The sequence below is a fragment of the Pseudophryne corroboree genome (assembly GCF_028390025.1).
Source record: "Pseudophryne corroboree isolate aPseCor3 chromosome 3 unlocalized genomic scaffold, aPseCor3.hap2 SUPER_3_unloc_1, whole genome shotgun sequence".
Taxonomy (NCBI): Eukaryota; Metazoa; Chordata; class Amphibia; order Anura; family Myobatrachidae; genus Pseudophryne; species Pseudophryne corroboree.
The window spans coordinates 1,852,715-1,869,237 of NW_026967493.1; the positions used below are offsets into that span (position 1 = coordinate 1,852,715).

The 16,523-nt window shown below is 41.5% G+C and overlaps 1 protein-coding gene and 2 pseudogenes across 7 annotated transcripts in view; 2 read left to right on the forward strand and 1 right to left on the reverse strand.

Moving 5' to 3' along the window:
• Window positions 1–16,523, reverse strand: part of LOC134983117 (zinc finger protein OZF-like) — a 69,063-nt gene that overhangs the window by 16,812 nt on the left and 35,728 nt on the right. For 5 of the 7 annotated variants that reach the window (XM_063948840.1, XM_063948836.1, XM_063948838.1 and 2 more), the window contains one exon: window positions 9,791–11,476. In XM_063948840.1, coding sequence (XP_063804910.1) covers window positions 10,125–11,476 — 1,352 coding nt within the window. In that variant the 3' untranslated portion in view covers window positions 9,791–10,124. Of the gene's footprint in view, window positions 1–8,712; window positions 11,477–16,523 lie in introns of those variants that run through there. The other 2 variants (XM_063948839.1, XM_063948837.1) reach the window with 2 other exon arrangements.
• On the forward strand, window positions 3,023–3,141 carry LOC134983176 (5S ribosomal RNA; annotated as a pseudogene).
• LOC134983177 (5S ribosomal RNA) lies at window positions 9,318–9,436 on the forward strand (annotated as a pseudogene).

A 16,523-nucleotide genomic window follows, 5' to 3' on the forward strand; every position in this document is an offset into this window, starting at 1 on the left:
CGAGGATCAAAGCAAAGAACTTTCGAAGAGATTACGAGAAAGGGGATACAGTAACACTTCAATCAAGAAAGCCAGTAGAAACATCCAGAATATCCAGAGAGAACATCTTATCTTTGAAAAGAAACAAAAACCACAACAAGACAAGAATATCAGGTTTGTAGGGGGTTTCTGCCAAGAGTGGCGTCAGGTAAAACAAGCCATTCAAAAACACTGGGGAATTCTCCATTTGGATCCCATTTTATCTCAAAAACTTGGACCACAAGTATCCATGAGCTGGAGGAGATCGAGAAACTTGAAAGATAGACTGGTGTCTAGCCATTTCCAAACAACACGAGGCAAATTACAACCCACGATCGGCACACATCCATGTGGTCATTGTAAAGCCTGTCAATATATTCTTAAGACTGACAACATTCAGGACCGCTATGGCAAAGACATTAAAATCAGACATTTCATTAACTGCTCAACAGAAGGAGTGATTTATTGCATAGTATGCACATGTGGACAAAGATACGTTGGCATGACGACCAGAGCATTCAAGCAAAGAATTCTGGAACACGTTGGATCTATTCGCAATGCGACAAAAGATCTACAAAAAATGAAGCAAATCACCTCTGTAGCACGACATTTTGTCTCTAAACATGCAGGCCGGTGGAATGAACTTAAGGTCTGTGGACTTGAGCAAGTTAAACTGGGTATACGAGGAGGAGATTTGACCAATACCCTTTTACGGAAGGAATGTGAGTGGACTTTTAGACTAAACTCACTACATCCCCAAGGACTCAATGAAACCATTAATTATGGCGCCTTTCTTTCAACTTGACCATATTACCATTAAATCATATTACCATTAAATAATAACTAATAACTAGCCTAGTAGGGACCACACTATCACACATCACTATCTCTTTCTCTCATAGCCTCTTTTTATTTATCCTTCAGTCCCCCCCCCCCTTTTTCTCCTCCCCGCCCCCCCCCCCTTTTTTTCAAACCCCCCCCCCTTCTCCTTTTCACCCTCCCCTCTATTTTCCTCCCGTCCTCCCCCTTTCTATTTATACTTTTCACAATCTATTTTTACTATACAACCTGCACAATGCAGGGCACCCCACACCCCCGTTCCTCTCACACACCATTGCATTCAACACTATCATCTCTCACGCCATGTTTCTTTCCCTTCCAACACCTCATTAACATACTCACTCTTCTTCCCCATTAACCATATTTCCAACACCTCACTAACATACACACCCCTTTTCCCCATTAACATCACAAAACCCCCCCCCCCACCCCTTTTCTTTCCCCCAAACCCCCCCACAAACCCCCCCCCCCCCAAATCAGCTTTTTTAACACTACCTGTTTTTAACACTACCAATTTGCATTTGCCACATTAATCCTCATACACCCACTTTTTCCTCAAACTCCTAGTTTTTAATTATATTTATTCATATATATTCATATTTTTTACCATTATTAGTTATTATTACTTATTCATATATATATATTTATTTAATTATTTAATTATCTATATTTTTTCATTTATCTATTTTATCCACACCTTAATACTCTTCTTTTTCCCGGCACATATGTGCTTAATTACACAACAATTTTTTCCTCATTCTATTATATTCACCAAATAAATTTCAAATATACTATATTCAGAATTTCCCATCGCATATGTTGCAGGCCATCTATTCACTATTCATATTTATACATGCAGGACATTCCTTGAGCTTTCACTGCAGCTCTTTTCAAACAGCCAGACCCAGAGGTAATCATTGCTACAATTATTAAACTCTGTAGCCAATTACCAATTATCTCAGCAGACTTAAAAACCGGGTCTGCACCTTCAGTGTTCACACTACCCGTGAACAAGCTCGTTGTGAAACGTACGTAGGGGAGGTGGACGTGGTCACGGTGAGCGCGCTCACGTGACCAGCAGACCGGCAGGAGAGGAGACTGGGCAAGCCGCAGATCTTCACAGCTCGTTAACTCGAGCTGAACGCGGCACTGACAGCGGCACACAGCAGTACAGGAGACAGACGACAGACGGCTCTAAGTATCACTTATAGTTATATCCCGCACTTTCACGTCTCCCGCTCTCCCGCCACGCACTTATGTAATTTAAACAACAGGTGCACTGGTCCTCAATTTTTTTCGGCAAATTATGCCAGTTATATAAGGTACATCTACAACATATGGAACAATCTGTTTCATAAGTGCTATCAATACACAGCTTATCTTTATTTGTACTTTTTTCTGTGTCAATTTTGGGCAGACACATTACAAAATAGCTACAAACTGTCATCCACTATAGCTGCAGCAATTGGAACATATATGTTGCCACTTATTTATTCCTGCATATTCAGCAGCATAATTCCTTCTTTTTTCCCCACAGATATCTTAAATATGAGCACATGAATGATTGTATATACAATTGCCAATGAAGCACAAATTATATTCGGCATGCCATATTTTTGATTAATTTATTGTGGAGATTCAGTGGATACATGTTTAGTGGTTTATTTTGGCAACAAGATTGCCACACAGACAGCATGCGGCGTTTCAGGCTCTAAGGTTCCGTTTAGCCTAAGTGTGGGCAGGAGGGTTTGTGTCTTTTGTAATACATTCCCTATTTATTTATCTGCCAGTCTGTCTGTACAGCTGATAAAGATATTTTTGAATAATTTTCAGCCTTAATGACATTACATTACTTTCATTATTTAATGTTTTTTTGTTGGCGTGTCATCAGTACAACAAGGGTTTTCTTATGCCCTACTACGTGTGAAAAATCCATTGGGATTTATGTTGCATAGCACACACAATCAAAAGCAACATGCAGGCGGCTCAGTTTGGCAAAACCGACTGATCATATGATTTAAACCTTAGTATACCTATATATTTGGAATACAATTCGGTGCAATGATGGTCAAACATATGTCTCTTCTCTAAGAGGCTATCTGCCCATTTCAAGAACCAGGTCTGTGTTGTAGTTGATAGCTGCATACCAGCTGTTCAAACCGAAATCTACTACCACACCACACCGCGCATGCCCAATCTCGTCCGATCTTGGAAGCAATACGGTGTTGGGCCTGGTCAGTACTTAGGTGGTTGACCACTAAGGAATACCTGGTGTTGTAGGTTTTACTTGACGGCAATACTCAGATTATTGCACTAACCTAAAAAACAATACCTGGTGGGCACATTCCTTGATTTTGCCATATTTTATGCCGAACCTTTTTTTGCAATTTTTTGGCCTTATATATATACATGTTTTTACCTATATATTCACAGCGGTAATTCGAAACCAATGATTCACGTTTATTTAATTATATTTTTAACAACAAAACAGGGTGTACTCCGTATTTTACCCATAAATAATTAAAAGTTACGTTTTAAATACCTAATTTATCAAGTATCATCTAACTCTCCATTGTTTCCAAGAGTGAGTGCTCCCAACAAGGGTTTCTTTTTCTTTTTCTCTCTTCTCTTTATTACCAATGTAATAGACCCATGGGAGCACCATCGACAATCACCCTCCTTTTCTCTACCCACAACTTTGACAGTTTAATGGTAGATGGTGATTAATTCCGAAAGTTTTTTCGGTTGGTCGGTTTTCTTGGAAACTTACATTAATTATTTACTCATGCAACATCATTTACTCTTGTGCGGCATCCTTAACCCAATTTTCCTTTTGCATATTGTATACAACTAGAAATAGTTTTCTTAGGAATACCAGCACGGAATATTTGATCACGAACAATTTTCCAGTAACTACAGCCTTTCAGTACACCAACGGGCATAGTCCCATACATCATCAACATGAGCTTCAGTTTAAAGCAGGAATTGTCCTACAAACATAGGAATAGAGAAAACTTAGATGAAATTTTTCCAAGCAACGTAGTAGATACAGAACCACATACCAACTGGGAATCTGATTTTGTACAACTCAAACAATTACTGCACAAACAAATAAGAACCAGTTGGGACCTCACTACATTAGAGAACTACCTTAAGAACAAAATTGCACCACGCGGCCTTAGGCCAAGAGTTTTTCCCACTTTCAGCCTGGCCAGTGAAAATCTTAAAACTGATTGGGACAACTGTCTCCTCAAATGCTCCATGGAACTCATGGGCATTTTGATTAAACACAACCATCTCATACTCGAGGGCTGTGAACGTGACCTGGACGATTTAAGTAAGAAATTGGAGCCCTGGGAGAAAGATACACAATTTCAACGTTGTTTTGAGAAAAACAAACAAGACCTTCTAACATACGAACAAACCATCATCGACAGAAAAAGAAATAAATTTGCTAGAGATAAAAAGGACTTTGCATCGGGCAAAATATTCAAGTGGAATAAGCCCTCCTGGCAATCGCGACCCCCTAGAAACCCTGAACACTACTCTTCATCAGATATAGAGACATCTGGAACTGAAGATATTCCGGAATATATCCCCAACGCATCAGTAACCACAAACTTCAGAGGTGAGAGTAACAGTTCCTCCCAATATCATCAACAGCATTTTTTAGGGGATCCCCCCAGGGGAAGGGGATCAAGGCACCCAGCAAACGAAAGACAAGGAGGGGGCGCAAGAGGAGGAAGAGGCCGTCAACAACAGTGGGATCAACTACCACCGAGAAGACAACCAGTACGGAATTCACGCAGAAGGTAACTTCAGTCTCCCCAATACCAACGGATACTTCTTCACAACTCAAGATTATCAACCTCTCAGCACACATTTTAGATCACGATCAAATCCAAGTCCTGAGCAAAGGTCTCTCCTATTCACCAACCGAAAAGTTCAACAGATTCAAATGGGAAAAAGATTTAAAACTTTTTTGCAGGAAGTTACTTCTTACTAAATTTCATAATAAAATAGCTACTTCCAAAACTGACGGTACACAACCTTATCAGACAGAAACAGGTGACAACATGAATACATCAGATCTTTCTGGACTTGAACTGGAAGCATTGGAAGCTCTACAATCTTTGGATACAGAATCAACACCAACTACAGACTCCCAGTGGGAAGTCAGTACGAGGGTCATTTGTAAGAAAAGGTCTACGTTTTTCCCAACAGAGCAGACGAGCCCAGAAGTACAGATATTCACCAAATTAGTGTCTCAAGAACTTGACCATATACATCTTCGGAAGACCAGAAGTCTGTACAATTCCAATCTATCCAGGAAGGAACTTAATGCTCTCAAAGAGATTGAATCATGGCAAGATGTCATTATAAAGCCATCTGATAAAGGGGGAAACGTGGTGGTATGGCCCCGCGAACAGTATATACAGGAAGCCTATCGACAGTTGGAAGACCAAACTTGTTATCAAAGAGTATTACTGAACCCTATGGAAAATTACAAGACACTATTCAACCGGATTCTCACCGATGCTCATGCGGAAGGGACCATAACATCTTCAGAATATCAATATCTCCAGACAACACATCCCAGCATCCCTACTTTCTACATGCTCCCCAAGATACATAAGAATATGAGGCAACCACCAGGAAGACCAATCGTATCTGGGATAGGATCTTTAACCGAAAAAGCCAGCATCTTTGTCGATCTACATCTACGACACCACGTTCTGGATCTCCCTTCCTTTGTCCAAGACACCACAGATGTTCTTCGCAAGATTCATGATGTTAAACTGGAAACAAACCAATACTTAGTCTCTTTGGACGTTGAGGCACTGTATACTTCAATTGGTCATGACAGAGGACTTGAAGCCGTTAATTATTTTATGAACATGGAAGGCATGGAAAAATTCCATGTGTTCCTTGCCGACCTACTCCAGTTCATACTTAGTCACAATCTCTTCACCTTCAATAACAAATTTTTTTTACAGACCAGGGGCACCGCTATGGGGGCAGCTTGTGCCCCCACGTATGCGAATATCTTTTTAGGATGGTGGGAACGCGAATTTGTGTTCACGGACAGCAATGATGTTTTCACATCCAATATCATCATGTGGGTAAGGTACATCGATGATATTCTGATGATATGGGAAGGTGATGTACAGATGCTTCTCCTGTTTATAGAACATCTTAATAACAACAACCTCAATATTCGACTTACCCACCAAATCAGTCAGGATGAACTCCCATTTTTGGATGTACTGATCTATAAAGATGTAAACAAAATGCTCTCAACAAAACTATATAGAAAGGAGACATCCTCAAACACTCTGCTACATCAAACTAGCTCCCACTTTCCCCCAACAATTACAAACATACCCAAGGGGGAATATCTCCGTTTAAGAAGGAACTGCTCCAATGATCAAGACTTCGAGGATCAAAGCAAAGAACTTTCGAAGAGATTACGAGAAAGGGGATACAGTAACACTTCAATCAAGAAAGCCAGTAGAAACATCCAGAATATCCAGAGAGAACATCTTATCTTTGAAAAGAAACAAAAACCACAACAAGACAAGAATATCAGGTTTGTAGGGGGTTTCTGCCAAGAGTGGCGTCAGGTAAAACAAGCCATTCAAAAACACTGGGGAATTCTCCATTTGGATCCCATTTTATCTCAAAAACTTGGACCACAAGTATCCATGAGCTGGAGGAGATCGAGAAACTTGAAAGATAGACTGGTGTCTAGCCATTTCCAAACAACACGAGGCAAATTACAACCCACGATCGGCACACATCCATGTGGTCATTGTAAAGCCTGTCAATATATTCTTAAGACTGACAACATTCAGGACCGCTATGGCAAAGACATTAAAATCAGACATTTCATTAACTGCTCAACAGAAGGAGTGATTTATTGCATAGTATGCACATGTGGACAAAGATACGTTGGCATGACGACCAGAGCATTCAAGCAAAGAATTCTGGAACACGTTGGATCTATTCGCAATGCGACAAAAGATCTACAAAAAATGAAGCAAATCACCTCTGTAGCACGACATTTTGTCTCTAAACATGCAGGCCGGTGGAATGAACTTAAGGTCTGTGGACTTGAGCAAGTTAAACTGGGTATACGAGGAGGAGATTTGACCAATACCCTTTTACGGAAGGAATGTGAGTGGACTTTTAGACTAAACTCACTACATCCCCAAGGACTCAATGAAACCATTAATTATGGCGCCTTTCTTTCAACTTGACCATATTACCATTAAATCATATTACCATTAAATAATAACTAATAACTAGCCTAGTAGGGACCACACTATCACACATCACTATCTCTTTCTCTCATAGCCTCTTTTTATTTATCCTTCAGTCCCCCCCCCCCTTTTTTCTCCTCCCCGCCCCCCCCCCTTTTTTTCAAACCCCCCCCCCCTTCTCCTTTTCACCCTCCCCTCTATTTTCCTCCCGTCCTCCCCCTTTCTATTTATACTTTTCACAATCTATTTTTACTATACAACCTGCACAATGCAGGGCACCCCACACCCCCGTTCCTCTCACACACCATTGCATTCAACACTATCATCTCTCACGCCATGTTTCTTTCCCTTCCAACACCTCATTAACATACTCACTCTTCTTCCCCATTAACCATATTTCCAACACCTCACTAACATACACACCCCTTTTCCCCATTAACATCACAAAACCCCCCCCCCCCACCCCTTTTCTTTCCCCCAAACCCCCCCACAAACCCCCCCCCCCCAATCAGCTTTTTTAACACTACCTGTTTTTAACACTACCAATTTGCATTTGCCACATTAATCCTCATACACCCACTTTTTCCTCAAACTCCTAGTTTTTAATTATATTTATTCATATATATTCATATTTTTTACCATTATTAGTTATTATTACTTATTCATATATATATATTTATTTAATTATTTAATTATCTATATTTTTTCATTTATCTATTTTATCCACACCTTAATACTCTTCTTTTTCCCGGCACATATGTGCTTAATTACACAACAATTTTTTCCTCATTCTATTATATTCACCAAATAAATTTCAAATATACTATATTCAGAATTTCCCATCGCATATGTTGCAGGCCATCTATTCACTATTCATATTTATACATGCAGGACATTCCTTGAGCTTTCACTGCAGCTCTTTTCAAACAGCCAGACCCAGAGGTAATCATTGCTACAATTATTAAACTCTGTAGCCAATTACCAATTATCTCAGCAGACTTAAAAACCGGGTCTGCACCTTCAGTGTTCACACTACCCGTGAACAAGCTCGTTGTGAAACGTACGTAGGGGAGGTGGACGTGGTCACGGTGAGCGCGCTCACGTGACCAGCAGACCGGCAGGAGAGGAGACTGGGCAAGCCGCAGATCTTCACAGCTCGTTAACTCGAGCTGAACGCGGCACTGACAGCGGCACACAGCAGTACAGGAGACAGACGACAGACGGCTCTAAGTATCACTTATAGTTATATCCCGCACTTTCACGTCTCCCGCTCTCCCGCCACGCACTTATGTAATTTAAACAACAGGTGCACTGGTCCTCAATTTTTTTCGGCAAATTATGCCAGTTATATAAGGTACATCTACAACATATGGAACAATCTGTTTCATAAGTGCTATCAATACACAGCTTATCTTTATTTGTACTTTTTTCTGTGTCAATTTTGGGCAGACACATTACAAAATAGCTACAAACTGTCATCCACTATAGCTGCAGCAATTGGAACATATATGTTGCCACTTATTTATTCCTGCATATTCAGCAGCATAATTCCTTCTTTTTTCCCCACAGATATCTTAAATATGAGCACATGAATGATTGTATATACAATTGCCAATGAAGCACAAATTATATTCGGCATGCCATATTTTTGATTAATTTATTGTGGAGATTCAGTGGATACATGTTTAGTGGTTTATTTTGGCAACAAGATTGCCACACAGACAGCATGCGGCGTTTCAGGCTCTAAGGTTCCGTTTAGCCTAAGTGTGGGCAGGAGGGTTTGTGTCTTTTGTAATACATTCCCTATTTATTTATCTGCCAGTCTGTCTGTACAGCTGATAAAGATATTTTTGAATAATTTTCAGCCTTAATGACATTACATTACTTTCATTATTTAATGTTTTTTTGTTGGCGTGTCATCAGTACAACAAGGGTTTTCTTATGCCCTACTACGTGTGAAAAATCCATTGGGATTTATGTTGCATAGCACACACAATCAAAAGCAACATGCAGGCGGCTCAGTTTGGCAAAACCGACTGATCATATGATTTAAACCTTAGTATACCTATATATTTGGAATACAATTCGGTGCAATGATGGTCAAACATATGTCTCTTCTCTAAGAGGCTATCTGCCCATTTCAAGAACCAGGTCTGTGTTGTAGTTGATAGCTGCATACCAGCTGTTCAAACCGAAATCTACTACCACACCACACCGCGCATGCCCAATCTCGTCCGATCTTGGAAGCAATACGGTGTTGGGCCTGGTCAGTACTTAGGTGGTTGACCACTAAGGAATACCTGGTGTTGTAGGTTTTACTTGACGGCAATACTCAGATTATTGCACTAACCTAAAAAACAATACCTGGTGGGCACATTCCTTGATTTTGCCATATTTTATGCCGAACCTTTTTTTGCAATTTTTTGGCCTTATATATATACATGTTTTTACCTATATATTCACAGCGGTAATTCTAAACCAATGATTCACGTTTATTTAATTATATTTTTAACAACAAAACAGGGTGTACTCCGTATTTTACCCATAAATAATTAAAAGTTACGTTTTAAATACCTAATTTATCAAGTATCATCTAACTCTCCATTGTTTCCAAGAGTGAGTGCTCCCAACAAGGGTTTCTTTTTCTTTTTCTCTCTTCTCTTTATCACCTGTGTGACTTGACTGTTATGTCTAACAAGATCTGATTTGTGTGCAATACATTTCCCGCACTCAGAACATGGAAATGGCTTCTCACCTGGGAGACTTCGCTGATGTGTAATAAGAGCTGATTTCCGTGTAAAACATTTCCTACACTCAGAGCAAGAAATTAGATTCTCTCCTGTGTGACTTCTCTGATGTATACCAAGATGTGATTTCCATACAAAACATTTCCCACATTCAGAACATGGAAATGGCTTCTCACCTGTGTGACTTTGCTGATGTGTAACAAGATGTGATTTCCATGCAAAACATTTCCCACACTCAGAACATGGAAAAGGTTAATCACCCGTGTGACTTTTGATGTTTAAGAAGATGTGATTTCCAGGTAAAACATTTCCCACACTGAGAGCAAGAAAATGGATTCTCACCTGTGTGACTTCTCTGATGTATACCAAGATGTGATTTCCGTACAAAACATTTCCCACATTCAGAACATGGAAATGGCTTCTCACCTGTGTGACTTTGCTGATGCGTAACAAGATGTGATTTCCGTGCAAAACATTTCTCACACTCAGAACATGGAAATGGCCTCTCACCTGTGTGACCTCTCTGATGTCTAACAAGAGACCATTTGTATGTAAAACATTTCCCACACTCACAGCAAGAAAACGGCTTCGCACCTGTGTGACTTCTCTCATGTTTAATAAGATCTGATTTGTGTGCAAAACATTTCTCACACTCAGAACATGGAAATGGCTTCTCGCCTGTGTGACTTCGCTGATGCATAACAAGTTGTGATTTCCGTGTATAACATTTCCCACACTCAGAGCAAGAAAATGGCTTCTCACCTGTGTGACTTCTGTGATGTATAACAAGATGTGATCTACTTAAACAACATTTCCCACACTCAGAACAAGAAAATTGCATTTCACCTGTGTGACTTCTGTTATGTCTAACAAGATCTGATTTGTGTGCAAAACATTTCCCACACTCAGAACATGGAAATGGATTCTCACCTGTGTGACGTCTCTGATGTGTAACAAGATGTGATTTCTGAGTAAAACATTTCCCACACTCAGAGCAAGAAAATGGCTTCTCACCTGTGTGACTTCTCTGATGTATAACAAAATCTGATTTGTATGTAAAACATTTCCCACACTCAGAACATGGAAATGGATTCTCACCTGTATGACTTCGCTGATGTTTAACAAGATGTGATTTCTTTGGAAAACATTTCCCACACTGAGAGCAAGAAAATAGATTCTCACCTGTGTGACTTCTCTGATGTTTAACAAGATCTGATTTGTGTGCAAAACATTTCCTACACTCAGAACATGGAAATGGCTTCTCACCTGTGTGACTTCGCTGATGTGTAACAAGGTCTGATTTGTATGTAAAATATTTCCCAGAACATGGGAATGGATTCTCACCTGCTTTACCTGTCTGTGGGTTAATAGGCTTTATGTTATGTGTAAAACATTTGGCATCTATAGAACAGGGAAACACTGTATCTACTGTCAGAGTGGTAACAGATGCACCAATATCAGGGGGATCAGCTGATAGAGACGGATGTATAATTGGGGTAATGGGATTAGCTCCTGAAGAATCCTGTCTCCTGTCATTATCTTTCATTTCACAATCCGGGGATAACCTTAGATGTCCTTCTGAGATATTCCTGCTTGTGTGTCCATCTGCTGGAAATAAAATACATTATGGAAATGTGAAATTTTCTGTAACAATATTAATCTTGAAAACAATAGGAGATGACGACTTTCTGGGACACATTGTAAATATGTGTGAATTAAAACATAACTTTTAATGAAGGCTTTATAATATTGTGTCTCAGACTATCATTGTGTCCACCCTCCTGAGAACACTCACAATAACAAATGCAATATTATAAGAAGACTTAGATATATCTCTCTCTTGTACTGGTAACTAACCATGAAGTATAAATGGAGATGTAGTCACTCGCCAAGTCCTATGTTAGCACCAATGTAAAACAATGGATGGGGAACATATCGTATGAATTGGAGATTCTAGATGAACAATAACATCAGTCATATGAGCTGATGGATCAGAGAAATGTCTCCTAACGTTACTCCTGGAAGCATTGGTAAGGTGGCTAGTGTTTACTCTAGGCTGTTTTAGCAGGGCGCCGCGCCCTGCCCGTTTTTTAGCAGGCAAAACCCGCCCTGCACCTTTTGTGGCGCCCTGCTAGAACAGCCGCCCGCTTCCTGCCCTCCCGGCGTGTATAGATGCCGTGCACATGCGCGCGGCATCCATTCACGCATTGGGAGAGAGCTGGGGGAAGCCCAGCACCGACGGAGGTGCTGGGTACACCCCGAACAGTGACATCGCCGGCCACAGACGCTCTCTATAGTAGCGTCTGTGGGCTGCACCGCCCCCTAAAATGACGTAGGCGTGGCCACGCCCCCTAATTTGCGTGGCCGCGCCCGTTTCGGGAAGTAGCGCGCGCAAATGTGCCCCCGGAGTCCGGCGCCCTGCCCCTTTTCACTCCTAGAGTGTACACTAGGTGGCATTCCTTTATGTGTGTGCTCATATGCTGGTAAGCCTTTACATGTGTAACTCACCCTTATATAAGTTATATTGCTACAGCAGAGTAGGTGTGAAACAAGGTATTTTACATGCAATATACCATATAATACACTGCAATCATAATCATCATCTGCTAGGTTATAATCCACTGTTACACCCCCATCATCAGTGTCTTATCTCTATACTCTCATAGTAATAAAGATGATGTGTGTACGGTAAGTATGATACAGAGAATTACATATCAGAATCTATACAGCTGCCGCCATACTTCTGCTTCTCATATGTGTGCTACTGGCAGCAGTGAACATCTGGGTGAGAGTGCAGGGAAGACAGCAGAGTCTGATGAGAAAGAGATTGGATCTGCCTTTGCAGGGATGTACCACACCTGTTAGTATATAAAATAATAAATAAGAGGGGCGTGGTCCATCCAGACGTGCTTTCTAGAGCTCTCCTCACTAAGTGGCTTCTTATCTACCCTACCTGATAGCTCTCAGCTGCCACTGGGAACAAGACCCAATCTATTAAGTCCCCCACTCCTCCTGCCCTAAAGCCGCTCGCTCCGGGCACCGTTCACTGCCACAGCCTAGTGACGCCGCTGAAGCCATGGGCTGTATTCTGGGGCTAAGTGAGCCCAGTCTTTCCTGCATGCTCCGGCCACCTGACTTGGAGGCACTTTTGGCTCAGGTGGGAGCACTTGCTCTTCCACTCACACAGGTGCGCAGCTCCCGCTACTGCTGGGGACAGAACGGGCTGCCCACAGTCACCGGAGTCCGGTGGTGATATTGGGAAGCTTGCTTTGACTTCTGCCTTCAATAAGGTGTAAAATTGATATAAGCTGCAAAATAAGTGTCCTGACCGCTGGACTACACTAAATTGAAGCATTTGTCTGGAGGTGAAACTACCTTCTATTTATATGGTACCACAATAATCTACTTCCTCTCAGCTACATGCAGAGCCCAGTATCAAGTATGGTCCGAGTACAGCTCATTACACGCTGATTGATTAAATCCACTAAATAATATACTGTGAGGTTGTAATCACTGAATATATTTTGCCATTTGTGTCTCTCTGTGCAGAGTACTTCAAGTCTGTGATCACGCTGACCTCTAGTGGAATTTCTCGGTCATTACTTTGTTATTTGATTTGCATTACATCATGTTTCCATGAAATTTTGGCTCAGATACCCGTCACCACGACTAAGAATGTCATTTTGAACGGAGTCATCTTGATGTAACCTCCTGACAGTGTACTACTACTCCTTTTATTTATAGTTCGTTTGTATTTTCCTATCTCTGAAAGGTCAGTCTCTTTGTAGCCTCCAAGAAAGGTTAATAGGTACAAAATCGGCCCCACCTGTCCATCTCTTTGGTACCTCGAATTCAGGAGGTCCTTCTGAGACTGCTACAACATAATCTGCTTCTTCTTGTCAGTCGCACAGCCCAGCTGTAATGGCTGAAGACATCTTAAGACACTCTAGATGGTCCTCTTACTCTACGCTCTATACATTCTATGTTATCTACATTTAAGGACTGAAATAACCTCAGAACTTAACTCTAATATTCAAGCTTTGACGTCCACTATCAGTGAGATTGGCACTCATACAACCTTAGATGAAAGAGATTGTGCGTCTCACAAAGATCTGATTTCAGCATATGACACCCTTCAGGAAGACATGGTCTCTATTCGTGATAAAGTCATTGATTTAGAAGACTGCTCTGAGCAATATATACGTTATTGCAAGAACTTACTGTTGATACCGGTATTTCTCCTAAATCCATAGGATAACATTGGGATATGATGACATGACAGCAGATTTGCACCAATTGGTCAAAACTTTCGGCCTCCCAGCATGCAACGGGCCCGTCCATATATCCTACCGCCTCCTGGCTCAGGCAAATGAGTTGTTTTTCCAAAGCTCAAGGCAGGATCATCATAGAGAACCCTAATCAGGCGAGAAAAACACATGGACACCCTTCCATACAAGAAGGAAGAGGTCGGTGATTGAAAGGATTCTCAAATCAGGTGCGTCAGGGTGGGATCCGTGTGGATTCTGTGGACTTAGGAGAAATAACGTCATCAACGGTAAGTTCTTACCATCACAATACGGCGTAATTCCGCACAAAACGGTGTAAAGTTTTTTCACGGTAAGGACAATATGTGTTTGGAATTCCCTGCCTGAGGGAGTTGTAATGGCGGACTCAGTCAACACCTTTAAGAATGGGTTAGATAAATTCCTAATGGATAAGGATATCCAGTGTTATGGTGCATAGCCACGCACTATAGTTACTATAAAAAGAGGGATAAAACGCAATGGCAGACATCAGCATCAGTCAAAATTTTAGCCAAAATAATCCTGCATAGGAGACCACAAAAAGGTTGAACTCGATGGACAATTGTCTTTTTTCAACCTTAGATACTATGTTACATATATTTTTCCGGCAGGGCTCACAGGTTATCCATAGGATAACATTGGGATGTCCCAAAGCAATTTAGTGGTGGGGACGCTCCTGATTGAACAGGAGAATCCTTCGCCTGAATTCAGCGTTCTGAGAGGCAAAAGGTATCAAAGGCATAATGTCTAATGAATGTGTTAATGGAAGACCATGTGGCTGCATTACATATCCGTTCTGCAGAAGCACCACGTTGTGCTGCCCATGATGGACCTACCTTACGAGTAGATTGAGCAGAGACATTAGCCAGAACAGGGAGATCAGCTTGAGAATGCGCTTCTGAAATTGTCATCTGAAGCCACCTCACCAGTGTCTGCTTGTCAACAGGCCATCCTCTCTTGTGAAATCCATAGATAACGAAGAGAGTGTAAGTTTTTCTGATGGCACTGGTACGATCCACATAGATCCTTAAGGCATGGACTACGTCCAACGATGCATCTCCCGCAGAAAGGTCCGGCCCCCGGAAGGCCAGGACTATAATTTCTTTGTTAAGGTGGAATTTAGACACCACCTTAGGAAGATAACCAGATTTGGTTCTAAGAACCGCTTTATCTGGATACAAAATCAGAAAAGGAGGGTGACATAAAATCTGAAACTCTTCTAGCTGAAGCAATAGCCAGTAGAAATAGAACTTTAGCTGTGAACCATTTAAGGTCCACTCGTTTAAGTGGTTCAACTGTAGGAGGAACAAAAGGAGGTTGAATGTGCAACATTCCCTGGAAAAAAGTGCGCACATCCTGCAGGTTAGCAATTTTCTTCTGGAACTACACAGTTAATGCTGACACTTGCACGCTTAAGGAAGCCACTCGTAGACCTTTGTCCATTCCTGCCTGAAGGAATTTCAGGATTCTGAAGACTCTGAACTTCCTAGGATCAAAACTGAATATAGGTTTGCCATATTCGGTGATAAATGCGAGCTGAGGAAGGTTTCCTTGCTCTGAGCATTGTTTGAATTACCTGTTGTGAGAATCATCTTGTTTTCAGGATGGAAGTCACAAGACCCACGCCGTCAAAGACAGTTGTTCCAACTGCTTGTGATATAGCAAGGACCCTGGGACAGTAGATCCGGACGTTGAGGGAGTAGGAATGGAGCATCCTTCGACAACCTCTGTAGATCTGTGTACCAATGTCTTCTGGGTCAAGCCAGAGCTATTAGTATCTCAGTGCCCTTTCCTTGTTTTACCTTTCACATTACCCTGGGTAATAGGGCGATGGGAGGAAACAAAAGGCTAGATGAAAGTCACACCTCACTGACAGGGCATCCACAAAGATCGCTCTGGGATCCTCCGTTTTTGACCTGTATGCAGGGACTTTGTTGTTCTGGAGTGTCACCATGAGATCTATTTCCGGTAACCCCCACTTGTCTACCAGAATTTGGAAGACCTCGGGGTGTAAAGTCCACTTGTTTGCATGAATGGCGTGTCGACTGAGAAAATCCGCTTCCCAGTTTAGGACTACCGGAATGAACACTGTGGACAAGGCTGGAAGATGAAGTTCTGCCCACTTTAATGTGTGACTTACCTTTTTCATTGCTTTTTGTCTGCGATTCCTCCCTGATGGTTGCGGTACGCTACTGCCGTTGCATTGTCCGAGCGGATCTGGACTGGTTTCCTCTGAAGGATGTCCTTTGCCTGAATAAGTGCCATGTATATGGCCCGAAGTTCCAATATATTTATTGGCAGGCAACTTTCTTCCTTGGTCCACTGCCCCTGGAAGCAACTCCTTCCTGACA